This window comes from Drosophila virilis, chromosome 3 (assembly GCF_030788295.1).
Source record: "Drosophila virilis strain 15010-1051.87 chromosome 3, Dvir_AGI_RSII-ME, whole genome shotgun sequence".
NCBI classification, from domain to species: domain Eukaryota; kingdom Metazoa; phylum Arthropoda; class Insecta; order Diptera; family Drosophilidae; genus Drosophila; species Drosophila virilis.
In genome coordinates this window covers 5,186,393-5,213,312 of record NC_091545.1, presented here as the reverse complement: position 1 = coordinate 5,213,312, position 26,920 = coordinate 5,186,393, and the positions used below count along the sequence as shown (strand labels likewise).

Here is a 26,920-nt window from a genome sequence, read left to right as displayed (position 1 = left end):
ATCGTGCGGACATGGTCGACACGCGAGAAATATCGATAGTTTAACATGGCTCTGTTAAGGCTATGTTAGGTATCGCAAAATTGGCGCCAACTAACAGCTGTTAAATTTAAATTTAAAAAGGGGCAGTAGGGCAGGCGATGAAAATAATGACTAGAAAGAACATTATCCTACTTAAACCCTAATATCAAAGTTGGTAAGCTTATGATTATCGTAATGTACTACGATCAGTCGGATGAGAGATCATATATTTACTATGTCAAATTACCCGAAATTGAGCATAAGTTCGCAATAGGATGTAAGAATTTACGTTCAGCGAATGTCGGTTATATAATCGATCTTGGTAAGATAAAATTGAGCATAATGGTGTAATAGGATAAGAGCATCATTGGTAACCCTAGCCAGGGTATTATAGTGTCACTATCTATGTTAATTATAACAGTACGATAAGTAAATATCGATAAAGAAAAGCGGCTGCAGAGAGGAAGTGGAAGGCAGTCTCTCGACAGTACTAGCAGTAAGAAGACGTGTTGTTAAAAATAAAAAGGCAACCCGAACATAAGTTAAATCAACGAAGAAAATCATACTATTACAATATCAGAAGTGGGATTGACTCAGAAAAAAAAAAAAAAACACAACAAAATGGAAAATATAAATATAAATGACGTGTCAATAGCGACATTGAAAAGTTGGTTGGCATTACTAAATTTGCCAACAGAGGGTACCAAAACTGAGCTGATGGCGAGATTAAATAAGGTACCAGTGGATATCCGAGACGATGCTGCAAAGGAACTTGAAGTTCAACGTAACAAGGAACAGACAATTGAGGCTCAAAATGAGTTGCAAAACATAATGCAACAACAGCGTGACGAAATAGCAAATGGCGCCGAGATGCTGAAATTGATGCGTCTCGAAATTGAAGCGTCTCGAAAATTCCTAGAAGAATTTCAAGTAACGGTGAACCGCAACTCGCACATCGGCGGGAGCGACGGGGGAGAGCAAGAAAGTGAAGTCGGCGATTTATTGCAGCTAGAGGATGGTCACACTGAAGAAAGACCACGGTCGACGGATGGCAACGCTGGTGCAGCTGATTACACTGGAACGGATGGCAACGCTGGTGCAGCTGATCACGCTGGTGCAGCGGGCAACGCTGGGGCAGCTGGAAGGATCGACGAAAGTGGCAACGCTGTCGGAGGCAACTTAAATAATTGCATCCAAACTGGAGCGATGATGTTAGCCAAGGAAATTTTATTAGAATTTACTGGAGAAAGTGAGGTGCGTAAATGGGTAATGCAATTCTTCAATGTGGCCAAGATCTACAGACTAAATGATATGCAACAGCACTTGCTTTGTATAAGCAAATTGAAAGGCGGTGCTTTGAAGTGGTTGCATGCAGACCCTATGCGCATCATTGCTCCGATTGACGAGATGCTAAATCAATTGGTTTTGGCCTTCGGGGGAGGATTTTCGAAGTCGGAACTACGACAGAAGTTCGAGGATCGGGTTTGGAAACCAGATGAGGTGTTCGCCACATATTTTAGCGAAAAAAGCATATTGGCACAGGACATCAACATTGATGTAGAGGAGTTAATGGAGGGTATTATTCGAGGCATACCTTGCGAAAACTTGCGCACTCAAGCTAGTATGCATTGCTTTACCAATCCGGCTCAAATTTTACGTGCGTTTGCAGCTATAAAGTTGCCAATTAAACGGGTACGAAACCATGTAGTGAAACAAACTGCACAGGAAGCACAGGCGGACAAACAACAACGTTGCTACAATTGCAATGTTAAGGGCCATTGGGCCAAAGATTGTTTAAAGCCCAAACGGGAGGCAGGATCTTGCTATGCGTGCGGCTCAAAGGATCATTTAATAGCAGGATGTCCAAATAAAAAGTATGATATGGAAAACAAATATGTAAGATACTTAAGAATTCATTTTAGTAACTCATTTAACAAATCAATAATTGCAGAATGCCTTATAGACTCTGGCAGCCCTATTTCATTTTTAAAGGAAAAGTTTGTGCCATTAAAAGTAAAGCGTATGCCAGATGCAAATTCGTATGTAGGTTTAAACGAAAGTAAATTGAAAAATTTTGGAAAAATTTTATGTTTTATGAAGAAAAAGTTAATAAATGTTTATTTTAATGTTATAATTGTGGCAAATGAGTCTATGAGGTATGACGCTGTGCTTGGTAGAGATTTTATGGATTCTTTTGGTTTAAATATTGATTTAAGAACATTAAAAATTGTGAACGGGCATAAAGTTGATCACCAGAATAATGGTAAAAATGATATCATAGCTACAAGCTACAAAGAAAAACAAAAAAAAGTGGACGATGAAGATATCAAACACGAGCAAAATGAAACTATATTGTTAAATGATAAAATCGTTAATAAGGAAATAGTCAGTAATGAAACTGGTAGTGATGAATTAGTTAGTGAGAAAATTGTTAGTCCGGAAACGCTTGGTGATAAAGTTGGTAGTGATGAGATAGTTAGAAATAAAATAATTAGTGGTGAAATAGTTAGAAATGAAGTGATTGGGATCGAAACTGTTAGTGATGAGATAGTTAGTTATGGAGAGCTTAAGCTCGAACCTGATAGTGAAGAAGTTGTTAGTGATGAAATTATCTATAATCAAACCGGGATTGAAAAAGTGATTATAGAAGATATAGGAAACAGTGCAGTTAAAATTAATAATCATGTTAATGAAGCGCCAGTGAATAGCGAAATCATGGGAGTCTTAGAAGAGAATTTTGAGAAGGATATCTTAACAATAAGTTGGGAAGATTCTAACAAAAGAGAAAATATATATATTTTAAGTGAAGATATTGATTACAGCACAAAGTGTGAATTTGAAAATTTATTTGAAAATACTTATGTAAAAGCGAAAAGGCCAAATCAGCCAAAATTAAGACATGAGTTAAGCATAAGATTAGAAAACGACAAAGTATTTAATTGTACACCTAGGCGGTTATCTTATATGGAAAAAGAAAAGTTGCAAGAATTATTAGACGACTATTTAAAAGATGGAATCATTAGGCCAAGTTGTTCAGAGTATGCATCACCTATAGTACTAGTGAAGAAAAAAACTGGAGACATGAGGTTATGTATTGATTTTAGAAGACTGAACAAAATTATATGTAGAGACAACTACCCGCTACCATTGATCGACGATTTATTAGACAGACTATGCGGAAAAACAGTATTTTCAAAGTTGGATCTAAAAAACGGGTATTTTCATGTTTTTGTTAATGAGCAATCTATTAAATACACTTCATTTGTTACCCCTTTAGGACAATATGAATTTCTTAGGATGCCCATGGGTTTAAAAACTGCGCCACATGTATTTCAAAGATTTGTTAATAACATATTTTGTGATATGATAAAAGATAATAAGGTAATTGTTTACATGGATGATATTATGATAGCAAGTACAAACATAAAGGAACACATGGAGACCTTAAAGGAAGTGTTTATAAGACTGGTGCAAAACAAATTAGAGTTGAAATTAGATAAGTGTGAATTTTTTAAAAGCAGCGTTAAATATTTAGGATTTGTGGTGGATAGTAAAGGCGTTAGGGCTGATGAAAAAGGGTTAGAAGCGGTTAAATCCTTTCCAATACCAAACAAAATTCAGGGAGTACAAAGTTTCCTAGGGTTATGCTCCTACTTCAGGAGGTTCATTTTAAACTTTTCTATATTAGCTAAACCCTTATATGATTTATTGAAAAAAGATAAGAAATTCAAGTTTGGAGAAGAGGAGTTTAAGTGTTTTAATATGTTAAAAGATAAATTGTTAGAGGCGCCAGTACTATCAATATATAATTACAAAGAAGAAATAGAACTACATTGTGATGCCAGCGCAGTGGGATTTGGGGCTGTTTTATTTCAAAAAAAAGAAGATAGGAAATTACACCCGATTTTTTATTTTTCTAAAAGAACAACCGAAGTAGAGTCTAAATATCATAGTTTTGAGTTAGAAACGCTAGCCATCATTTACGCATTACGCAGATTTCGTATATATCTGCAGGGAAAACGATTTAAAATAATGACAGATTGCAACTCTTTAACTTTAACGCTTAACAAAATAGATTTAAATCCGAGAATTGCTAGATGGGCGTTAGAACTACAAAATTACGATTTTGAGTTAGTGCATAGATCGGGCAAGCAAATGCAACATGTGGATGCGTTAAGCAGATGTTATGAGGACATTTTAGTTATTGAATCCAATAGTTTTGAGGACAATTTAGTTATTTGCCAAAGCAAAGATGACAAACTGGTAGATATTAGAAAGATGTTAGAAAAAGAAGAGCACAAGCTATTCGAAATGAGAAATGGGGTCATTTACAGAAAAACAAATGATGGCAGATTAGTTTTTTATGTACCAAAGGATATGGAAGAACATGTACTTTACAAATATCATGATGAGTTGGGACATGCTGGGAGAGATAAGATGATCGATGCCATTGGAAAGAGTTACTGGTTCCCATATATTAAGGAAAAAGCAATAAAGCATATAGGGAATTGTTTAAAATGCATTGCCTTCGCCCCCAAGACGGGTAAGAGTGAAGGACTATTACATAGCATACCGAAAGGAAACAAACCGTGGGAGATGATCCATATAGACCATTATGGACCAATTAATGCAGGAAGGGTTAATAAATATATATTGGCGGTGGTTGACGGATTTTCAAAATTTGTTAGACTATATACAGCAAAGACAACAAGTACGAAAGAAGCGATTAAGGCATTAAAAGATTATTTCAGAGCGTATAGTAGACCTAAGTTCATTGTATCGGACAGAGGGAGTTGTTTTACTGCAAAAGAGTTTGATGAATTTTTAAAAAATGAGGGAGTAACGCATATTAAAATAGCAACGGGTTGTCCGCAAGCAAATGGTCAGGTGGAAAGGTTGAATAGAGACTTGGGTCCGATGATGGCAAAAATGGCGGAGCCAGAAAATGGTTTACATTGGGATGTTATTATAGAAAATGTTGAATATGCAATAAACAACACACAACACAAAAGCATAAAGAAATTTCCAAGCGAAATGTTATTCGGATTACAACAGAAAGGAAAAGTTGTTGATGAATTAAAAGAAAAATTAGAAGAGTTTACACAGGTGAACACGTGTGATAAAAGAAATTTAGAAAATATAAGAAAGAGTGGAGAAATATATCAAAAAGAAGCTCAAATCAGAAATGAAGAGCGGATTAATAAAAAGAAGAAAGTATCAGTAGAATATAAAATAGGTGACTATGTCATGGTAAAAAATTTTGATAGCACACCAGGAGTTTCAAAAAAGTTAATACCAAGATATAAAGGGCCTTATAGTATAGAAAAGATTTTAAAAAATGATAGATACTTGTTAAAGGATGTAGAAGGCTTTCAATTATCTCGCAACCCGTACGTTGGTATCTGGAATAGCCAAAACTTTAAGCATTGGATGCGAAAATAGGCAATAAGCATTAGTTATAAAGATAGATACACATATAAAAGACAGAGATCGGGAGCTCTCTTTGTCAGGATGGCCGAGTTGTAATAGGATAAGAGCATCATTGGTAACCCTAGCCAGGGTATTATAGTGTCACTATCTATGTTAATTATAACAGTACGATAAGTAAATATCGATAAAGAAAAGCGGCTGCAGAGAGGAAGTGGAAGGCAGTCTCTCGACAGTACTAGCAGTAAGAAGACGTGTTGTTAAAAATAAAAAGGCAACCCGAACATAAGTTAAATCAACGAAGAAAATCATACTATTACAATGGTAATGCTCAATAATGTACATTCATGTAATTGACTAAATATGTTACATGAACATGTCATCAGTATACTTATTTACCTATTTTTGAATGTATATATATGTATAAATAGCTAGAGATGTAGCCGAAAGAACCAGGTATGAATACACTGATGAACCCACAGTTTTCTGTCATGATATTGGGAAAATTGTAATTGATAACACTGCGCTGGCATTCTGTATATCGAAAGGATATACATTTGAAGTTTTTAATGGCATAAGAGAAGTTAAACAGGAGCAAAAACAAGAGCCAAAAGATGAGCCAAAAGTTGAGCCAAAAGATGAGCCAAAACAAGAGGCAAAGGAAGAGCGAAATGAACAGCCAAAAGCAGAGCCAGCAGATGAGACAAAACAAGAGAATGAAGAAGGCAGAGTATTAATTTTGTTGTATAAAATCAAACCAGAAATAATTAAAGTACCAATTATGCTTGTCAGGTGCTCGCGGTTCCCAAAGCGGATCGATGACGATCTTGTGGCTTACTATTAATTATTATGTTATAAATAATAATTTTAAAAATTTCTTAATAGATCCGGATGTAGATTAGTAGAGTATTTACTGAAATAAAGTTATTTTTGTACGTAAATTTTGTGAAAGCAGTTAACAATTTTTAACAGACTGTTATGCACAGTTGACACTGTTAACTGATGGACAGGGCTGTTATACGATTGCCAGTGTTACTTGAATGCATGTAGTTGGCAACGCAATTGCCGACAGTTCAAAAACTACAATAATATATGTATGTTTATGTATGTATGTAACTTATAGGCACATATTAACTTATAACAACAGTCGCCACTGATACATCTAATTCAAGACGTAAGTTCAATGACCAAAACATTTCAATTGCCATATAAAATCATCCAGTAGCGATGATGATGTGGATGATGTTTTTGTTTTAGTTCTTGCCTTGTTGCTGTTAAAAATAAAGAAAACAACAACATTTCCGCTTTTGTTTCTTTGAATTTTAACACGGCAGCTGTATGGTTGTATGTGTGCACATGTATGTATCCATGTGTGTGTGCGCATACATGCCCGCCATGCGTATCTTTGCCATGCTTCTGGATGCGGCTGCAGGTTGCCAGATGCATTGCACTCTTTCCTGACGCGTGCTATTGCTGACTTCCCCCTCCGATCCACTCAAGTGGCGGTGGCACAGGCCAAACAGGGGGGGGGGGGGGGGCAACCCGTCCGCGCCTGTTGCCTAGCGTAAAGTGGCAGCCACCTATGGAATCTTTGGTCGCTTCACTTGCACTTCAAATTCAAATTTAGCCGGCGCACATTTGGACACCCCCCCCCCTGTCCCACGACAACTCCCCCAATTGAAGTCCGACACCGAATCAAAACTTGGCGTTCGCCTTATAAATAGAACTTTATGATGTAGTTCTCTTTTTTCAGCTTTGCCTCTTTAAAAGGCGACCCCGACTTCGAGCGCATCTCCGATCTGGCGCAGGAATTACAAGCATATCCGGCCCAGCTCAAGGGGCTCGAGGGCGACCACTTTACGGATCACCCAGAGCAATACGCTGCCTCCCGATCTAAACAATGTTTTGAGTAATTGTCCGTAATTTAAACAACAAGACGATTCCTGTAAACAGGACGCGCTGCTCGAATTGGGTGACGAAATGGCAAACACTTGAGCAGCTAAAGATCGAAGATCTAGCTAGATAATCTACTAGGAAAATCAATTTGACCATCACGTGGTCCAAAGGCGCGGGCTGTTGCCTGAAGGGGAAGGGTGGGGGAGGGGGCAATTATATGGGAACGCAACGAACTCTGAGCAATTCGAAAGAGATTAACGGATAATTTATGGAACCGCAAGCTAAAGACTTTCATTTGAAATCGATTATAAAATTATTTACACAAAAGCGAAATGCAAAGTATTTTGCTTCTTTTTTTTCGAGCATTTTTTTCTGCTTCTTCTTTTTTTTCTTATTTGTCTGCCTGTTGAATTTCACATTAAGGCGATTTCGCTTATTTATCTGTGTAAATAATTGGAAAAGCGCCGGAATTTATAGCCGCATCTCCAGCTGCATTTTACCTACGCAAAGAACCGTTGGAGCCCAGCACAAAAATGTATCGCAAGCAATTTAAAAATAAAAAAAAGAGACTCGGCTTCTGCAACTGCAACTGCAATTGCGCAGCAAGTGTGGTAGCCCCCGGCCCCTGGAGGGAGATCGGTTGCTGGAGGAGCAGCAGCAAAGGACCAAAATAGATTTATGGCCGCCAGTCGCGTCGGTTTTTGAGAATCGCAGCGCTCTGGGTGATGCTTGCCACAGCTGAGGCGTTGGCTTATCGTGAACTCTCCGGCTGTCACTTCCTTCCTTTGTGCCGGGCGAGGCGAGTTCTGCGCTGCTCTCTCACTCTCTCTCTCTCTCTCTCTCTCGCTCTCTTATTAATTGCCGTGATTAAAGTCAAAGTCAACTGCCGCGTATGTCTTTAGCACATGTCACATTGCTTACCCCTACAAAGAGTCCATCTCCTCCTCCAACCACTGCGTCCGCACGTCGGCGCTTTGTCGCCCCTCTTGCCATTTTCTTGGCCCAACTTGACCCTATGGCATTCAAATTGCATTTCCATGTCCGCGCCAGACAACGCCTTCAGCTGTGGATCGCACATCTTTATCTTCATCCAGTTCATTTTCTTTGTTGCGAAATTGCGTGGGCCGAGGTCGCAGAAGTGCGAAAATGGCGATCAAATCCGATAGCACGGCCCAATTTGCAAAGCTTAACTAACTGTGTTATACGACTGTTATACGCATTTAGAGCAGAGTTCATAATAATCAATAACTCATATCGATAATAAAAATGATTGAGTTTGAGTAGTGTTTAGCAATTCAAGTATTGATAAACCCCGCGCAGATCTCAAGATCCTTTACTTTTAAAAGCCTAATTGGTCGGCTATAATAAATAAGGATGTCTTATAGATTTTATATGCGACGAAAGCAGCACGAAATTGTTATTAATTATTGTTAAAATTGTTATTGACCAAGAAATATTGTCTACGATCGCTCAATATTTTCTATATTTAATGCGTGCAACTGCAACTGCAGCTACATAAATCTCGGGGCAACAACAACAAAATCCACTTAGAACCAGAACCGAATCAAGGCGACAACAACGTGCATAGAAGAGACATAAATCAAGTAGAATACGGTATGATTATAGAATATGGCAAATAGGTAAGTGCGATGCCCAATTCCCCGCCAAAGACCCATTGCCGCGGCAACACACCTGACAGAGCGACATTAAGTTCATTACGCTTGAGCAAGTCAAATGTTGAGAACTGCCGACAACACCTGTGAGGAATCCGTTCGTTTGAAAAGGGATTGGCCAGTCATGGGAGGGGAGGTGGGGGCTGGGGGTAACTGCGGCAGGTGAGCGAATCTATTTTGGATGGGCACACCAAAGTACAAAAAGCCATTTCAAAATGCCAAATTGCCCGACTGCGTCACCATCAACGGCCCCAGAATTCGAATCCGAACCGGCAAAAGCTGCCAACCGCAGTGCTGCGTTTGCTGCTCTCTCTCTCTCTCTCTCTCTCTCTCTCGCTCTGTCTAGCTCGCTCTTTCGCCGTCGCCGTCGCTTTGGTTAGGGTTTGATGCGGCATGGGGGCATCGGCGATCTGTGAGGTTTTTGACACTGGCTGCCAACTTGACGCTGCGTTAGAAAAATATTCTGCGCAGTGGTCCTTGCCCGCAGCACGGCGAAAATGTCTGTGTGTGTGTGTGTGTGCTTGGCTCCCTTTTGGAAAATGTGCTGCAAGAGAGCGAGAGCAAAATTTGGACAGAGCGAGAGAGCGTGTATAATAAAAACATTATTTTCAATTTATTTTTAAACCGCACACACTTGTTCCATTGGGGCGCGCATCCGCGACGCTCTCCGCGACGCATTCGGTCGATCCTCGGCTAAACAGCTGCTGGCTGTCGGCTGTCGTCGGCGACGCCGGCGTCGGCATCGTCACCTCCTCGACGGCAGCAGCGATGTAAAAACTGTAAGTGCCCGCGCCGTGAAAGTTCAGTTCTTTCTGAGATCTCGTTGCGTTCGTATTAAATAGAAAGAGAGAGAGAGAGAGAGAGTGCGAGAGAGCGCGCGTACCGTGCAACAACATTGCCTGCCAGCCGCCTGCCTGTGATCCGTATAGCAATTGGTGAGGATCGGATCAGTAGTCGGGCCAAAAACACTTGTGCATTACTTGTATCTCGTATCTGAAGCTGTATCTCAATTTGTATCTGTATTTGTATCTGGTGCACAGTTCTTTTGTTATTGTTCCTTGCTTGTGATGAAATTTCGTGAAATACGTGTAGCCCAGACGCAACAACGAGCAAGAACATTCTGACAGCGAGGCTGTAGGCCCACAAGAGGGAGGGGCAGGGTGTAGTGCGTGGTGATATATTATTGATTTCGCATCGACACCCAAACATATTCTGGCTGAATCATCAGTTCGCATTGCGAGCCAAGCAACATACATATATTCAACCCATTGGACCGGCGCCGCTTGAGCACGCTTCAGTCAGTTAACCTCCCGCAGAGGGGGTCTCTCACGGATTCGTTTCCTGATCCACAGCACTCGCTGTTGCTAGGGTGAGTACGCATTCGAACCGCATAGTTCGAGTAAATGACTCGAGTAGTTTTAACTAAAACTGAAAAGGGTACATTCGGGTTCGAGTCCCAGGATGTAGTCTTAGGTCAAGGTAGCTAGTGCCATATTAAATAGCTGGATTGATAATTCGCAACTATATTGTATCTAAAATTGGGTGTATATCCTATGTTTTAGTGGGCATGCCCAGCATTCTAACTCGTCTATGAATTACACAATTGCTCCAATACGCAACCCTTCTGCTATCATCTTGTCCACCCCGCGGCTATTCTTATACATATTGAAGACGAATGTTGGCACATGAGCACATTTTTTCTTTAAATTATCGCCTCGACAACCCGCAAAGTGCGAGAGCGAGAGGGAAAACGAAAGAGAGGGAGAGTTCTGACCGCACTTGTTAAATTAATATTATGATTTCTTTGATATTTTGACATTTACGTGAGAAATGTGTTTGCATTGGCAATGATCGGGCCAAGCAGATGGATGCAGCCATCAACTGCCCTGCAACGACAACAACAACAACAACAACAACAACAACAACAACAAACCAAATGGCCAAAGAGCTGTTGACAATTTGCATATGCTTTCTCTTTCTAGTTAGTTGCGTAAACAGTTTGGATAGTATAAATATATATACATATATGTAATATGGCCAATTATTTTCAGCCAAGTCATGCAGTGTACAAAATGCGTCGTTATGACGGAAGAAACTGCGTAGAATTTCAGGAAAAGTGTTGAAGAACAAAAATTTTCCAAGTGAATAAAATCCCAGTCATGCAGGCAGCCGAACAAGCAGGTTCGAACCCTCAACCAAAGATAAAGATAGATAGATATAAATAGTTAGATAGATAGATAGACGGATAACGAGATAGACACATTTAGATACAGGTAAGATTGGGCTAGGTTAGTTTGATAATTTGTAGTATATATAATCTAACTGCAGCCTGCAGACCTTAGTTAGTCACATGCCACAGGTAAATTAAACAGGTAAACCAGAAAAGTCGGTGCCAACTGATGTGATATTTACATTGACTTCCACCTAAATAGCACTGAGATCCTTTGTGTCCCGTTGGCCCGGACTGATATTGTTTATAATTAGGTGGCGTAAACATGTGCCCAATGCGACGGCGACGACGACGGCAAATGAGTCCGGCGTTGATGGAGCTATAAACAAAAAGATCAACTTGCACGGGGCCAGGGTATTCAGGAAGTCGATGTTGCTGTGCATTCTATGCAGAAGGGGCTGGCGGAGTGGTGGGGGGTGTGGGCAAGTCCTGGCATTGACACTCCGGCACAGCACAGCAGGCGCCGCATTGCCACGTCTAGGCGGGGCCAACATTTGTTTATTGTGCATGTGTGCATTTATTTTCAAGTTTGAACTTAAATGTAAACTATGCGCATTTCTCCTGCCCTGGCTGTGGTTTATAAATAGTCCAAACGCGCATTCGATCCCGTGGCACGCAGCCACCGGCCGTTGGTAAAGGCCACCGAGGCCAACGCTGTCGCCAGCCGCCGCCGCCTCATCCTCCTCATCCTCCTCCTCCTCTGGCAACGCCATCGCCCCCGCCTCCACGTCAGCCATTAACATTTCTTTGCTTTGTGTACATTAACAGGACTTTGAACTTTCTTCGGGCCGCGCGCATTTTGCGCAGATTCTTACCCGTAAAAATACAAAAAAAAAAAAAACAGAAAAGAAAAGACAGAAAAGCATTTTCATGTCCATTGTGCGTTGCGTTTACAGAATGCACTCGGAACACTTTTGGATGGTTCATGCTATGGGGGCCCAGTTGATGAGAGGCAGCATGTGGTAAATAATTTAAATACGTTGTCTTGTGGCCATAATAGAACAATATTATAAACGAGTTGCGATTATTTGGGCTTATAAAAGATGATATACGACAAGTTGCAAGCACAGCTGAGCATTAAATATATACGATATGAATGCTGTGCAGTTAAGCAGACACGATCTTGTTTTATAAAAATCATATTTAATAGATTTTAAATCCTAAAATTAATATCTGTTGGTGCGAATTTAAGTCATGGTGCGAATACAAATGCATATTGACTCTCTTTCTTTCAGCACACATAATTTTTGAGTGCTTTTTGTGTCCTGTTCGTAAACGTTTGACTATCACAATCATTGTTATAACTCATTTTCTCGAGAGCTCAATTGATCGATTATTCCTCTTTGTGTCTCGTTCTTAAACAATTGACTTTCACTCACATTGATGTAACTCATTTTCTCTAGAGCACATTTAATCGCTTGTTCCTTTTTGTGTCTTATTCGTAAACGATGTGCTGATTTGCTAACATTTTTTCAACTGCTGCAAATAAGTTAAGCTCATAAAGTTGTTTATGTATCAAAAGCAGCCATAAAGCATTGAATGACACTTAAATTCGACTATAATCAGCATCAAATTGTCTAAACCAAATTAATGCGGTTCGATTTGAATATAGCAACATGTGCCACATGTTACATGCCCCATTCCCCTCCGTTGAATGCCACTTTCCAGAGGCCTGCACCAATTAACGTTTGCAGTTCTGCTGCTGTTGCTTTTCCTGCTCTTTGAGATGTCATATGCGATTACCGATCTGCGATCTGTGCCTGGGAACTGCGATCGGCGCACGGGCCAACGAATAATTAATTAACGGCCTGTCAGAGAAACATGCGACTTTCGGACTTTTCGTTATTCGTGTGACATAGAAAACATTGCACACAGACATGTCCCTCGCCCAGCATTTTTGGGGAGGTCTTCGCGAAAAGCACCAAAATTTTCCCACTTGTCAGCTTTGTTTCCATTTTGTGTCTTGGCCACTTCGGTATCAAAAATTGGCAACAGAAAAACAGAAAAGAAAACCACAACAAAAACAAATTTCAGAGGAATATCGCTGTTGGTCAAAATACTATAAATAATTTAGCTGAAATTTCTGTGGAACAGGTATGCTGGTTAAATCGGGGAAAATTACCAGGTGGTTGCGGCATGTCAATGGGGGGGGCGCCTCCGCCGATTATTAAGTATAAATAAATGTTAAAGGCACAATTTACACATACTTATATGTCTGGTACGGATCTCAGCTCTCCCACTCGCATACATCATAGCCAATATTGATGGGCTGTTTTAGATGGGAAATTTTCATGGGCGTAGGCGTCTGAGGTGAGCGGGGGCAGCGGCCACATACTTTGCCACCTGCCGCTGCGCGCACATCCAGCCACAAGTTTTATGACCACAAACATTTTGATGTACTCTGCGAATCTAAATCGTTGCGAACATTTTCGGCAACCGCAAGAACAACTATTTAGGCAACAACAACAACAACAACAACAAATACGAGAATGGGAAGCCAAAAGTAGGCAACAGGTTGCAAAAGTCTGGCAGCTCGATGTGTTTAGGCCAAATGCCAGCCCAGCTGCCCAACTAGCGACTTTTCTATTTCTTGGCTGGCTGGTTTTTTCGCGGGGAAGGTGCAGCCACGCCCACATCACGCGGCCGGCCTCAGGTCCCCGCCGCACAAGAAAGCAAAAGAAAAACAAACAATACGCAAACGCGCACATGACCTCCGCAACGCGTACATTCCCAAGACAAAGACCCCATACACCCACCCCCACACACGCTTCCCTCTCTGTTGTTCTTGTTGTTGCGGCCATACGAAATAATCGATTATTTAGACGATTACGAAAAAGTAAAGAGAAAACTTTCAACAATAAACAACAGCGAAGTGCGATCGGAAATATAAAATTTGATTGCCTGGCCAATTGATTATGGTTGCGTTTATTATAGGGTATGCAGGTGATGAAACTGCCCTTTGGCCAATTCACGGAATGTTCACAATTATATTTTTACACAGAAAATATAACAAATACGCAACAAAATGTTCACTAAAATCCCAAAAATAAACAACTAAAAAGAAACAACTGAAATATTTAAGATATTACTGGAATGGGGGAAGAAATTTCTGATAGGGTCAATTAACACCTGACTGTACCAAAACAAATATATATAGAAAAAATATAAAATATATTTTAAATATAATTTAGAACAAAAAATGTTCCAAAATTTGAAAAGAGAATATTTTGAATTCAATAAAATATATATTGATTTTAGATGAAAGTCTATTCGATCTGTTTGGGATTCGCAGTTTGTCTCTCCAAGCCAATATTTAAAGTAGATGAAGAGGATAACAATTTTTGGAATACAATATATAAATATATATATTTATTTACTTAATTCAAAGGAAAATAACTCAAGTCGAGTTCAGGAAACGGAGCAGTCAACAATCTGTTGTAAGAGCCGGGCTAAGCTTAGCTGCCAGTGCGAAGTGTTTAGATTCTTTATTATTTTATTATATAATAAATATAGATGACGCTCCACCTGCCTGTCTGCAGTTTAGAGCATGGGCAGGTGGGCAGGTTTGTGTGAAGGTGGGCTGTGCTGTTAGGGGAGGCAATTACGTGCGAGATTAATCAATGCCGAGACAACATGCACAAATTATGCGCATTTCGACGTGAATTTATTTCTAAGATCGCGAACAGCGAGCAGCCAACAAGTGCGATTGCAAATGCCGGTGCCTGATGCCGATGCCTGCTGACGTTAATCATACGCCCCGTGTGGCAGGCAGGCAGCAGCAGCAGCGGAGGCGGAGGCGACGGCAACCTCAGGCAAACGACAAGGTGACGACGCTGAATGCAGCAACGACTTTGGGCACAGCCACGTTGGCCTCTTGGCTTGTCCTTAATTATAAATTGATGAAATAAATATGAAATATACGCTTTTCCTATACCCTACACAATACGACTGCGACAGGCTGTGCTCGGGCAGCGTTATGCCCGGCAGCTGGGCAGGGCAACCAAAATGCTGAGAGCTCATTAAATTATGTATTAGTTTTGTCTGCGACATAGCGAAAATATTTATAATCTTTAGAATTTGTTGCTGTTGTTGTTGTTGTTGTTGTTGTTTTGATTTAAATTTCGCCCGTGTGGCTGTCATCGTCGCTTTGTTAATGACGCATCCGTGGCGCATTTAGCAGGTTGCTTCACCTTTCTGGCCCATACGTCATGCCCGAGCCGCACATCGAAACCAATACTGATGTCGCAGTTTGTCTCTTTTGTTTTGCAGACGCAGACATGAGGAAGGCGACGCCCATACCCGAGGAGCTGTACAATCTCACCCAGCTGGCCGATGTGACACTGGCGGCCGGACCGCTCAGCGCACCAGCCAAAACTGTGGCCTACAGCAAGCCAATGCCCAGCAGCAGCAACAACAACAACATCAGCAACAGCAGCAACAGCAGCAACAACAACAACAACATCAGCAACAGCAGCAACAGCAGCATATTCTATGCCTCATCCGACGATGACTCCACCTACAATTCGTACAGCCACAAGGTGTTCGATCGCAGGAAACTGCGTCGCTGCACCATCTCCGACTCGAATTCCTGCGCCAGCATCACCAGCACCAGCAGCTGCCAGTCCAGCGAACAGTCGCCCAACCAGGCTACGCACTGCAGCAGCAACAGCAGCACCGCCAGCAATTTGCTTGAAGATGAGCACATTTGCCCCGAGTGCGGCAAAAAGTATTCCACATCCTCCAATCTGGCGCGCCATAGACAAACCCACAGGTAAGTCGCCAGCAACAACTATTTGAAAGCCCATTTGCAACTCGGTTTGAACCAACATTTCAAACGCGATAGCTCAAACCCAGAATTTCAATACTTATTTTCCAATAAAACCGAAAGAAACGTCAAATCTTAAGCAAAAATATGTATCTATAGAACTGTAGAAAAAGATGACAAACATAGGTTTAAAACAAGAGATTCAAGTAGATTCAAGGATTTTCAACTGAGCCACATTCGAAGCAGAAGGAAATCCTAAAAAACTGTAGTTCTTTTATGAAAAAAAAAAAACCATATTGTTTGACTCACATCGAAAATCATATCATATTCATGCAAGGGTATTTGATCTTCAAGTAAAACTATTCAAATTTTGTTTTAACAAATTTTGTTTCGCTCCTCCAACCGTAGGTCAATTATGGACAAGAAGGCGCGACATTGTCCCTACTGCGAAAAGGTGTACGTTTCGATGCCGGCCTTCTCGATGCATGTGCGCACCCACAACCAGGGCTGCGAGTGCCAGTATTGCGGCAAGTGCTTTTCGCGGCCCTGGCTGCTGCAGGGCCACATACGCACCCATACGGGCGAGAAGCCCTTCAAGTGCAGCGTCTGCAGCAAGGCCTTTGCGGACAAATCGAATCTGCGCGCCCACATACAAACCCATTCAAATACCAAGCCGCACACCTGCGCCCGCTGCGGCAAGGCCTTTGCCCTCAAGTCGTATCTGTACAAGCACGAGGAGTCCTCCTGCATGAAGAATCGCGGCGAGGCGGCGCCGCGTGCCGCGCAGCTGATCTCCATGTCCAAGCAGCAGCCGGAACTGGAGGCGACAGCAGCAACAACAACGACAACAAGCACATCTCTGCCGGATTCGGCCAAGTCAACGCTGGCGCACAAGCTGCTGCAGAAGGAGAAGGAACGCAGACAAGCACAGGCCCAGGCTCAGGCCCAAGCTCAAGCTCAGGCACAGGCTGCGCTGGCCTATGGCTATCCGTCAGCTGCTGGGCATGCGGATGCATTTGCCGCCCACCTGGAGCACTACGAAAGCTACAAGCGCAACGGCATGCTCCAGCCGACAACCGTGCTGCAGCATCCCGGTGCGCTGTACCAGGAGCAGCTGCTGCCACTGCCGCTGCCGCTGCCACTGCCCCTGGGTCTGCCGTATCAGCACTATGGACATGCCGGGGCACAGTCGGCAGGCAGCGAGGCGGCGGCGGCGGCGGCGGCGGCGGCGGATCAGGAGCAGCCCGTTGACTTTTCGCCCAAGAACAATTTCACGCATTCGGCCAAGACGAGTCCCTTCGAGCTGACCGGCAACTATGCGATGGTCGCCTAGACAACCCCAGCCTGCCAGCTGATTGTAAAAAGACAAGCGAGAGAGAGATTTACAGAAATTTGAAAAAAAAAAAAAAAACCAAATATTAACAAGAAAACAAACCAAAAACAATAACAAAAGAAAAAAACCCATTTTGCATTCGATTTTTAGGAGCTTATTGTAGTAAACAAATATGTGATAAATATGAAAAAAGAGCTAAAGTACCGTTAGGGAGTAGTCGATTCCAAAGAAAGAAAAAAAAAAACAAATAATAATAATTACATCAGTTGACAGAACTTAATTAATTGATCGATCTACACTTAGTTGTAACGAGGATTTAGAGACTTGCAGAAAAAACATGTAACCAGTATTTTTTTCTTTTAGACCACATATATATATATATATATATGTATATATATAGGGAGAGAGACAACATATATATGTATATATGCGATTTTTATGCACTGTATGATTTAATTGAGTCGCTGATTTTAGAATTTACACACACATATATATATATACATATTATTTTTGCCATATATTACTTACCAAATACGAACAATTACGTTTAACAAAAAGGAAGAAGAATTCTTTTGTTTAAGGCATTGCGATTTCCTGCATCTGCACGGAAGTCCAAGAACGAGCGAATCTCTAGTCTTGTATCTTTAAAATGCAGCGTGTGCCGAACGCACTGACCCCCGTTCATGCCTCCGAACCCCCCCCCCCCCTTCATTTTGGTGGTAGAGTAATCGCGGGGTCGGTGCGGTATTCGATGCATGTGTCGCGTTATTTTTAAGCACTTTACGGCCGCATGTGGTGCAATAATAATTGACATAACACTAATTAGCCTCTACACACAAAAACTTTACACACATACAAATATATATATATATATATATATATATATATATATAAATATATATAGATATAGATAGATGCCTATATATTTTGTATATTTGTCAAGTGTTTCGATTATTTTGTAAATTTATGTGTATTTCTCTTGTAGCTCTTTGTATTATTACTTGTATTGTTTATATTTTGCTTTTCTTTCTCGACTCACTGCATTTTGTATACTCTACAGAACCTACAGCTAAAACAGACCAAAGATATTGTACATGAATATGTATATGTATTCATAGACATATAGAGTACATTATGTATTATAGAAACGCACATTTATTCAAATTAAACGAGTGATCCACCGATCCCTGAAAATGAGAAATATGTCGAATTTTTCTATTTTTTTTTATCAGTGGCCACTTTTACGATTTTTCGTCAAATCGATTTTGAAACTTTTCTATCGGAGCCCGAGCCTTCAAACGAGTTGCCTAGAAGAATGCAAAGCCGCATGCCGAACCGGTGTATATCTTTTTACTGGTTCAGTGCAAGTAGCAAGGGGGAATCAATAACCAAACCTAGCTCTGATCTTATTATTGTTGCACTATATAAGCTAAATGAGAGATGTTAAAAGGTATTTATTTGATAATTTTGATACAGAAGAAGGCTGGATTTAATTGCCAAATAGCTTGCAAAGCAAAGATGAATCGACAATAAAATCGATAGCTGAAATCCTTTGCTGCATTCAACCAAATTAAACACCAAACGATCAAATTTAGAACAGAAACGAAAAACCATATAGTATAGCTGACAAAGATACAAAAGGAACAATCGGTCGAGTTTCTATTAGAGTATTTGACAAAGTTTTTCCACAGAATTAGATTACCATATCATAACGAAAAAAGCGCCATCTAGCGTTCAGATTGGTTAAAATACTCTTTGAAATAAACATTTTGGCTGAGGTCAAGATTTTTATTGCATTTGAATTGTTGAACTGTTGAACGGTTGACTAAAAGCATATCCGACTTGAAATTTTTAATCTTCTGTGATTGGGCTGAGCCGGGGCTCATGTATCTCGAAGCCAATAATATATATATATGGTAGGTACAAAAAGTATATGTCGGTAATGGATGAAACTTTCACAGAAAATGGCATGCCAAAAGAATTCGAATCGATAAACAAATAAACAAAGTCTGCAAATCCCCGATCCATAAGATGCCCAGTTAGGCATTCTCCAGGTTGCGGCTGCTTGGAGTAGCTTTGGGCAATGGATACTAACCCAATGCCCCCATACAGATAACTATATTATTTAAAAAAAAAAAAAGAATTACAGTTTCCACATACCTTAAGAGGTGGGCCAATGTCGCCCACGCCGGATTCAAGGGATGAACTCTTGGTGCCGCCGCAGCGTATGATCAGATCATCGTAGGACTTGTTGTGCAGCATACAGACCAGGATGACGGTCATGTTGTCGCCGCCAAGGCCATAGTTGTAGGCATTCGGCGCCAGGCAATAGCTCATCAGATGCTCGCATATCAGATCCGGCTGCATGCCGACTGCGATTCGTTCGCGGACAAACTCGGCCACCTGGGTGCTGCTCATCACATCCCAAATGCCATCGCAGGCGAGCACAACGAATTCCCAATCGTCGCCCATGTCGCAGACCATCACATCCGGATCGGCTGTAACGATTTGCTCCTCCGGCTTCTTGCTGGTGTTACGCTTGTACATGAAATCGCCGAGTGCCCGCGACAAGGCCAGATTGCCATTTACGCGATTGTTCTCCACGCGACCGCCGCCGGCCACGATGCGTTTCACCTCGGACTCATTGCTGGGCTTGTGGTCGACGGACAGGGGACGCACAATGCCGCCCACGCTGGCAATGGCACGGGAATCGCCGGCATTGGCGCAATACAGACGCTTGTCCTTGATCAGGACGACAATGGCCGTCGAGCCGGCCATCTGTTCGCCCCAGCTGCCGTTGTGCAGCATCTCGCGGTCAAAGTCAAGAAAGGCACGCTTCATGGCCAGCTCCACGGAGCTGCCAAAGTATTCCGGCCGCTTGGTAATGAACTTGTGCAAATGCTTGCCAGCAAACTTGGCCACAGCCGCTCCGCCATGCCCGTCGTAGACACCAAAGAAGGCGGCGGCCGGATCATCCGGCAGCGATAGTATATGTGTGTGGGCGTCCTCCATTTCGATGCGCCAGCCCTGCATACAGCTGCTGCCCACTAGAAAGGAGGAGTTCGCGCAGCGCGCCGAATCCTTGGTGGTGACCGGTTCAGATAATGTTTGGCCCATGATCAACTTTAACAACAACATAGAGCCGTATAAATACTTAGGAGCACGCTCTGCAGCTAACGGGGCGCGAAGATTACGGAGCTACTCACTTATCGGAATCTATGGAAAATAATTGCTACGTTACAATATATCACCATAGACAATTATAGTACTGTTGTCGTTTCCTTTTCTGTTTGGTAATCTAATAAATATTTGTGGATTCTGTAAGCAAACTAAAGACGATTTGGAATTTTGCAGACTGAACTTACATCGTCTACTATAGTAGATTTCCTTTAAAAACATTTGACAATCTATTTTTTACTGAAACAAAATTAAAGCAAGCACAACAATTTTAGGAAAATAATATAAGAAGAGTTTCAGTTTTTTAGACATCAATACCAATTCAAGGAGAAACTACAAATCAATTGCTACATATTATAAAAATTAGCTTAGTTCTCACAAACATATGACAATTTTTAACCTTGAAGCAGCAAGGGACCTCTACAAGTCAACAGTATTATAAGTCTAAGGTACATTTTTTTGACTGAAATTAAATACTCCGCTTAAGCATATACGGTAATGGATGGCATCCAATTCTAGTGATTTAAAAAACAATGAACAAAGAGCTAAACCTCGATAAAATCGGTTGAGATTTAACTGAGTTATGGGGATGGGAATTTTTACACGCATGTTAACCAATACCATACATACTACATACATACATACATGCATGCATGCATACATACATACACACATACATACATACATGCATGCATACATACGTGCATACATACATGCATGCATGCATACATACATACATACATACATACATACATGCATACATACATACATACATGCATGCATACATACAAACATACATACACACATGCATGCATACATACATGCATGCAAACATACATGCATACATACATACATACATAGATACATGCATACATGCATACATATACATGCATCTACATACAACTACATACATCTACATATATCATCTACACATACATATCTACTTACCCCCTTCGCCTCCTGCTGCGCCACTGCATCCTGCTCCACCGCCACAAATTGCTCCTCCACAGGGCTTTGGAGCCAACGTTTCCTGCCTCGGTGAGTTTCAGCAAAGCCTACTTGAGTTCTTGAGAAGCGGGGAGGAGAGCACTTAGTAGAAATTCGTTTCATTTAAATTTGCAGCACAGCGACAAATAAGTTTGGACTGCATTTGGTATTAGAAATCAAACATGCATGTATACATACGTTTATACATAAATGCATACATACATGCATACATACACTAACGCACACACACATACAGTAGGAAAACCTTACCTTAACAAATTAAACCGATAAGCCTAGATCAGGGTACTAAGTACTTACTTTTGATAATCTTTATAATATAAGATAAATATATAATTAAATATTCTTAAAAATCGTTTGCCCTTCATTATTAAAACACTTTGTTTTTATCTTTTGATAATTTTGGTTTTTGTTTTTAGTATTTGTTTTTTTTTTTCTGTTTTAATCGTTTGTATTTTATATTTTCCATATACGTAATATATATAGACATTTATTTGTTTTGTTTTGTTTTTGTTGTTGTTGTTGTTGTTTGTCGTAGATTACTACACGTTTATCCTTTTAGGCATATGTACGGAGTATGTATCATAATTTGTATGCGAACGTATTTGTAATCGTGGTATTTGTGTGTGTGCGAGTGTGTCTATATGTATTGGTTGCCGTCTGTGTGAATATGTATGTGTGTGTTTGTGTGAGTTATGCTTATACGAATATTGGCGCCGAAGCCATCATCTACATTCAATTATACTTAGTTAAGTTTTTTAGTTTTTTTTTTTTTGTATATACTCTTTAAAGTGTAAAGACACTAAATTTCACAATTTTCGTTTGTTTTATGTTTCTTCTTCTTGATTCTTTAATCATTTCTCTATTCGCTACAAAAAGGGGATTTACTGCCTGGCCAGAGCCTATCGAAAAGCCCCGACAGTTGCACACACAGAGAGACAGAGGGGGGGAGAGAGAGAGAGAAAGAGATTAAGAGAAAAAGTGATTTCCGAGAGAAATTGAGTTCGGGTTGAGGACTGCCCCGCAGCGCCAAAAGTTAGGGTATCAGCTGCTTCGTTGGGGCCGCAAAAAAGGGGAATTTTCTCTATGGGCAAATGTGTGTTCTATGTGTGCGTGCGTGTGTGTGTGTGTGGGTGTTGAGTACATTCATATGTGTGTGTGTGTGTTACGTTATGTAAATAATTTACGAAAAATGTTTATGTTTTATACCGTTAATATTATATATATAGTATATAGATATATATATATATATGTATTATAAAATCTCTAAACAGCCATAAAAGTCAAAAGTTCTTAAACATTATTTTTTTTTTTTGGTTTTATCAATTATCTAAACGCGTTTGGGTTTTGAGTTTTGTGTTTAATGCGCTTTTGCCGTTTACAATTCTAGAATTTTTTTTGTTTATTTAACGTTTTTTTTTTTGTTTGTTTTGAAATCGGAACTCGATTGTTATAGGTTGGTTTGCATCGGGGACTTACTATATATACTATATATATATAGATATATTTATAAATACAAATTTGCGGCTCATTGTGTTACAATTTATTTTGGTCTGGAGACGGTGTACTGCATAATCCCCCGGAATATATACTCGCGACCAAGTAAAGGGGGCGTGTCCATAGACATATATATATATCTGTTCGATCGATATACACACATATATATATATATATTATGTTCGCTCTGCTATCAAAGAATTCACATTAACATCGAATTAGTTGCTTAAAAAGGTACGCATATCTGGATAAGTTATATAACTCGTTAGTTAGTACGTCGTATATATATATATATATATATAATTATATATTATGTTCTTTTGATTTGCATACAACTAAACGCTTATCATATTCATATTCCATGTACCATATTCCATAGTTATATATATTCAAATATATATATATATATATATATATATGCTAAATGTATCGGTGTGCTTGGTTTTTGATATATAAGTATTTCATTTGAACGCTTACATTAAGACTCTCAGTTAATTATTTTAAATATTTAAAAAGGACACCAAGTAAAAAACATTCAGTACACATCGATAAGTTACAAAAAGTTAAGTTCTTTCATTGTGAATAGGTGAGAGTTGGCTTGGATCTAGCAATAATCCCATATGTATGATAGTTAGCTGGCGCGGCGATCCAAACAAATTCCATATTCTTGCCGGATCAGCTGTGCGCATCGTTGGTGATCGAAATTAATTAATACATAATTGTATACTTTCGCTTATGCGGGGGGGGTAAAGGCCCAGGGAATGTACTAGTTACATGTTAATTATTATTATTTGGTTTTTTTTTTGTTTTGTGCAATTTCATCCCGATTAACCCGGTAATTCGTTGTCTAACCCATGCACTTAAGTATCTAAAAATCTCTGGCTAAATTTAGGACACACTATTATAATATGGCTATAATCTTAGGTACATGCTAAAAGTTGAAATCGTATGTAACTCTATATATGGAGAGAGTGAGAGAGAGTTTATGGTATGCATAAGTCTTGGTGCCCAAAGAAAAGGTGATGTTCGTTTAACTTTTAACTTTAAATCTAGACTAAACGTTTATGTGTGCGCGCTTTGATTATCGTTCTTTGGTTTATATTCATCTTTTTTTAGGTATTTTTCTTAATATGCTTACTAGAGCAGCTGCCTTTAACTACGGTATATTGGCTATTGTTATCGATTATCGCATATCGATAATCGTCTATCGCTTATCGATAATCGTCTATCTCTTATAGATTATCGACTATCGCTTATCGATGATCGACTATCGCTTATCGATTATCAACTAACGCTTATCGATTATCGCTTATCGATTTTCGCATATAAAAATATTTAAATTCTTGATTTTTGAAACGACGCAAGACGACACTAATGCTAAAAGTTCGCACCCACACACACATTCAAATATATATGTATATATATATATAGATGCATATATATGCGATATATATCTTCAGATAACTCTAGTACATATAAGTACAGAATGTATACGTACATATAAAAAGCAAATCCCATTAAAGTGCCATCATCTATTTGCATTTGTTACGAGCTATTCAATATATATACTAGTTATATATTTATGTATATTCATTTAAAACATATTGTTTCGATTACGTTCGCATCACGCTTCACACTAAATACAAGAGATTTTTTTAATGCACATCAATATATATATATATATATATTTATATATATATGTACGCTATATATGTCGTATGTATAAACTTTTATTGAATGTACTTAAGTATTCGCTATACTTTTTTATTTTCTTTGTTTTCGTTTTAAATCAGCAAAAAGGTACGATCAATTTGTTAGACGCTTGTTTTAAATTCAATATTCTGTATCTTAGTTAGAATCGTGAGAATGCGTACGACGACTTCAGCACTAGCTGCTAGTTAATTTTAGTTAATCTGTATATATATATATATATATCTATCTCATAACGTATATTTTGTTTTTTTTTTTGTTTTTCGTTTTTAGGTAGGAAATATGCTAGTCTTATAAATTTCACACATCAACATTTTTGTTTTCTTTTGGTTAATTTTTTATCCATTCGAAATATTTTGCATTTAATAAAATATAGTGTATACTTTTGTTGTTGTTGTTGTTTAGTTTTAATATGTGTTTGTATTTTTTCTTCATTTTTCTTTCTTTCTTTGCATTGTGTATGTAAATATATCGTAATTAGTATTTGTTTTATTATTAAAAACATCTAATATCAATCCGAACCACAATTTCAAGTGTGTATTTTTTTTATTTTTTTTTTGCTAGAGTTTTGAATGGAAATTGCCAAGTTTCTATACAAATATCAATAATATAATTCGAGTTGAAAGCAAAAAAACACGTTGAGAGCTTTTGGAGCTAACTTTTAATCTAAGACGAGCTTCGAACGCCGACAACTATATCTAATAGCTATATAGAGCCGATGCGTATTCGTCTATATGTTGATTTGCTGTTTATTTTCTTCTGCTTCTTCTTCTTCTACAATTTATTTTTGTTGTTTAAGAACAAAATCTAATTATGGACGGGTTCTTATCAATCTTGTTTGTCAGCATCAATTGTTTCTAAAAAACGTTTTCGATCCATATTCAAATTCATATACGACCAAATTTTTTCATAGATCCATCAAATGTTGTTCGTATGGTTCGGTTACTTGGTTTGTAATTTTCTCAATTATGTGTGTGTGTGTGTGTGTGTTTGGCTTAAACACTAACTAGACGTACTCGAATGTGGCATGTACTAGACTTAATAAATTATTATTGGTTATTCGTTTGCTTTAGTTGATAAATGCACATAACTTGCGTATGAAACACATATTCCAAAGCGACAAATTATTTATAAAAGCTCATCAATTGTTCGTCTTTTGAATTGGTCAAACAACTTAGCTACATACATGCACATATGTATGTGACATAGGAGTGTGCGTGTGTGTGTGTGTGTGAAATAATTAACAATCTATTGGCAACTACAGAAACCTGATTCGATACGTGAACTAAACTAAAGTGATTATCTATATATATATATATATCGTATATATATATATATAGTTGCAGCTATAGCCTCGATCGGTCAATAACTGAATGAGCTAAACATAAACTAAAGCAAATGCTAATTGTTTTATATTATATTGCACAATATTTCGATATTATTATGTTAATTAGTTTATTAAATTGTCCCTTTGTTCGCTTGATTTACGTTTTATAGCTATTTAATTGTTAAAATTAATTTGGTGGGATATATGTTGTATTTGTTGTTGTTCTTTTTCTTCTTGATTTTGTTTAAACTTTTGATTAGCTTGTTGAGTTTCAATCTCATTTTAACTAGTTGCTAAGAAAATCAATAAAATGAAACAAATGATACAATAAATAAAAACGTAAACAATAAATATGCTTTCGATAATAATATATGCATGTATTTATGTTTTTGCATTTACGAAATAAATGTAAATATTATAAACATTTATGATAATAGTAAGTTGTGGGATTGTGGCTATGTTTTAATATGGTATACAATATAAAAAGTTATGCGTGTGCATGTGTGTGTGTGTGTGTGTGTGATTAAAATACAATTGAAAAAGTAAAATTTAAAGAGAATTATACAAAATGAAAGGCAAATCAATAATATATTTAGACATATTTTGAAGTACATAGAAATATTGTACGTAGTTGTTGAACATCGAAATCGATTCGCATGTCATCATATTTTTAGTTTAGATATATATATATATATATATATATATATATATATATATATATGTATATAGTACATACGTCGTATAGTATTTAAAGTTGATTTGTAAATTGATTTTAAGGCTACACAGTTAAAACATTGTTTATTTTAAAAATGTACTCTCTGCGCTTAAATACAAACTATATATGTATATGTAGGTCTATGTC

The 26,920-nt window shown here is 38.9% G+C and overlaps 3 protein-coding genes across 6 annotated transcripts; 2 read left to right on the top strand and 1 right to left on the bottom strand.

Moving 5' to 3' along the window:
• The first annotated feature begins 347 nt into the window (after nucleotides 1-347).
• Nucleotides 348-6,386, top strand: LOC138911062 (uncharacterized). Of its 2 annotated transcripts, none has more exons than XM_070208084.1 (2): nucleotides 348-1,892; nucleotides 1,970-6,386. In XM_070208084.1, exons 1-2 carry the CDS (start codon nucleotides 640-642, stop codon nucleotides 2,079-2,081), a joined length of 1,365 nt encoding a protein of 454 aa, XP_070064185.1. In that variant the 5' UTR covers nucleotides 348-639; the 3' UTR covers nucleotides 2,082-6,386. The 2 variants fall into 2 exon arrangements, with proteins under 2 accessions (XP_070064185.1, XP_070064186.1); XM_070208085.1 differs by having other exon boundaries at nucleotides 349-1,914.
• Nucleotides 6,387-9,823: 3,437 nt separating this feature from the next.
• Nucleotides 9,824-18,524, top strand: Kah (Kahuli). 3 transcript variants are annotated; one of them, XM_032434945.2, is made up of 4 exons: nucleotides 9,837-9,949; nucleotides 10,055-10,383; nucleotides 15,514-16,015; nucleotides 16,418-18,524. In XM_032434945.2, exons 3-4 carry the CDS (start codon nucleotides 15,522-15,524, stop codon nucleotides 17,340-17,342), a joined length of 1,419 nt encoding a protein of 472 aa, XP_032290836.1. In that variant the 5' UTR covers nucleotides 9,837-9,949; nucleotides 10,055-10,383; nucleotides 15,514-15,521; the 3' UTR covers nucleotides 17,343-18,524. The 3 variants fall into 3 exon arrangements, with proteins under 3 accessions (XP_002046480.2, XP_015030928.2, XP_032290836.1); XM_002046444.4 differs by having other exon boundaries at nucleotides 9,824-10,383; XM_015175442.3 differs by lacking the exon at nucleotides 10,055-10,383 and having other exon boundaries at nucleotides 9,825-9,949.
• Nucleotides 18,525-19,099: 575 nt separating this feature from the next.
• On the bottom strand, nucleotides 19,100-20,701 carry Ppm1. The gene is made up of 3 exons (XM_002046443.4): nucleotides 20,549-20,701; nucleotides 19,503-20,465; nucleotides 19,100-19,432 (listed from the first exon to the last, which is right to left on the bottom strand). Exons 2-3 carry the CDS (start codon nucleotides 20,457-20,459, stop codon nucleotides 19,382-19,384), a joined length of 1,008 nt encoding a protein of 335 aa, XP_002046479.1. The 5' UTR covers nucleotides 20,460-20,465; nucleotides 20,549-20,701; the 3' UTR covers nucleotides 19,100-19,381.
• Between the last annotated feature and the right edge of the window lie 6,219 nt (nucleotides 20,702-26,920).

Excerpts from the sequence above, each read along its gene's own strand:
- LOC138911062 (XM_070208084.1), top strand. The coding sequence starts at position 640 with ATGGAAAATATAAATATAAATGACGTGTCAATAGCGACATTGAAAAGT. Across the intron at positions 1,893-1,969 it reads GCAGGATGTCCAAATAAAAA|AATGCCTTATAGACTCTGGC; the intron begins GTATGATATGGA and ends CAATAATTGCAG.
- Kah (XM_002046444.4), top strand. The coding sequence starts at position 15,522 with ATGAGGAAGGCGACGCCCATACCCGAGGAGCTGTACAATCTCACCCAG. Across the intron at positions 16,016-16,417 it reads CGCCATAGACAAACCCACAG|GTCAATTATGGACAAGAAGG; the intron begins GTAAGTCGCCAG and ends CTCCAACCGTAG.
- Ppm1 (XM_002046443.4), bottom strand. The coding sequence starts at position 20,459 with ATGGGCCAAACATTATCTGAACCGGTCACCACCAAGGATTCGGCGCGC. Across the intron at positions 19,433-19,502 it reads ACATTGGCCCACCTCTTAAG|TATCCATTGCCCAAAGCTAC; the intron begins GTATGTGGAAAC and ends GCATTGGGTTAG.